Below are 1,588 nucleotides of genomic sequence, written 5' to 3'. Positions count from 1 at the left end.
TGTCAGGAGCCAGAGGGCTGGGGGAGGAGGGACTAACTACAAAGGGAATTCTTCTGGATAATGAAACCATTCTTAATCTTGACTGTGGTAGTAGCTACCCAATTTATGTGTTTGTCAAAACTCAAAAGAATGTACACTAAAAACGTATTGTGTGTAAACTACATTCCAATTAACCTGCCTTAAAAAATAAGGGACAACATTTTCCCAAAGATGACAGATGGCCAAAAAGCACATGAAAAGATGCTCAACATCACTAATTATTAGATAAATGCAAATCAAAACTACAGTGAGGTATCACCTCACACCAGTCAGAATGGCCATCATAAAAAAAAGTCTACAAACAATAAATGCTGGAGAGGGTGTGAAGAAAAAAGAACCGTCCTACACTGTGGGAGAAAATGTAAGTTGGTGCAACCACTGTGGACGACAGTATGGAGTTTCCTTTAAAAACTATGAAGAGAGCGATCACGATGAGGCTTTGGAACCAGCTCCAGTCAGTGCACAAGACGGACCTGCTACGGAACGAGGAGGAGGTTCGAGTAAAGATCAAAGACTTGAATGAGCACAGGTCTGCTGCCTGTGCGCAGGCTACTTCGTGGATGCCACTACCATCACTGAGTGTCTTCATATGTTCTGCAAGAGTTGTATTGTGATGTACCTCCAAACCAGCAAGTACTGCCCCATGTGCAACATCAAGATCCATGAGACACAGCCACTGCTTAACCTCAAACTGGACCGGGCCACGCAGGACATCATGTACAAGCTAGTGCCAGGCTTGCAAGACAGTGAAGAGAAACAGATCCAAGAATTCTACCAGTCCCGAGGCTTGGACAGGATCACTCAGCCCAGGGGGGAAGAGCCAGCCCTGAGCAACCTCGGCCTCCCCTTCAGCAGTTTCGACCACTCAAAAGCCCGCTACTATCACTATGATGAGCAGCTAAGCCTATGCCTGGAGAGGCTGAGTTCTAGCAAAGACAAGAATAAAAGCGTCCTGCAGAACAAATATGTCCAATGTTCTGTTAGAGCTGAGGTTCGCCATCTCCAGAAGGTCATCTGTCACCGCTTGATGCTAAGTCCCCAGCATGTGAAGCTCCTTTTTGACAATGAAGTTCTCCCCGATCACATGACCATGAAGCAGATATGGCTCTCCCGCTGGTTCGGCAAGCCATCCCCTTTGCTTTTACAATACAGTGTGAAAGAGAGGAGGAGGTAGGGGCCAAGCCCCTACCCCATCCCTCTCCCCTTCCCTCCCCAGATATTTATGTGAAATTAACCTCGGCTTTATTTTTTGCAATAAAAACTTGTAAAAAGCAAAAACAAACAAACAAACAAACAATGAAGAGAACTACCCTATGATCCAGCAGTTCCATTCCTGGGCATATGCCTGGAGAAAAACATAATTCAAAAAGATACATGCCCCCCAATGTTCATTGCAGCCCTATTTACAATAGCCAAGACATGGAAGCAACCTAAATGTTCATCAACAGAGGAAGAGATAAAGAAGATACGCTATTTATATACACACACACACACACACATATATTATATATATATAAAATAGAATAAAAAGGAATGAAATAATCCCATT

General features: G+C 44.0%; 1 protein-coding gene across 1 annotated transcript; it reads left to right on the top strand.

Moving 5' to 3' along the window:
- The first annotated feature begins 467 nt into the window (after positions 1-467).
- On the top strand, positions 468-1,303 carry LOC125111283 (polycomb group RING finger protein 1-like). The gene is given in 2 exon segments (XM_047753192.1): positions 468-564; positions 567-1,303. Coding segments are annotated over 2 exon segments (741 nt in total). The 5' UTR covers positions 468-470; the 3' UTR covers positions 1,214-1,303.
- Positions 1,304-1,588: the final 285 nt, after the last annotated feature.

Source organism: Phacochoerus africanus, chromosome 11, assembly GCF_016906955.1.
Source record: "Phacochoerus africanus isolate WHEZ1 chromosome 11, ROS_Pafr_v1, whole genome shotgun sequence".
In the NCBI taxonomy this organism is placed as follows: domain Eukaryota; kingdom Metazoa; phylum Chordata; class Mammalia; order Artiodactyla; family Suidae; genus Phacochoerus; species Phacochoerus africanus.
Note: the sequence above shows the minus strand (reverse complement) of the source record. Positions and strands in the feature narration are given on the sequence as shown.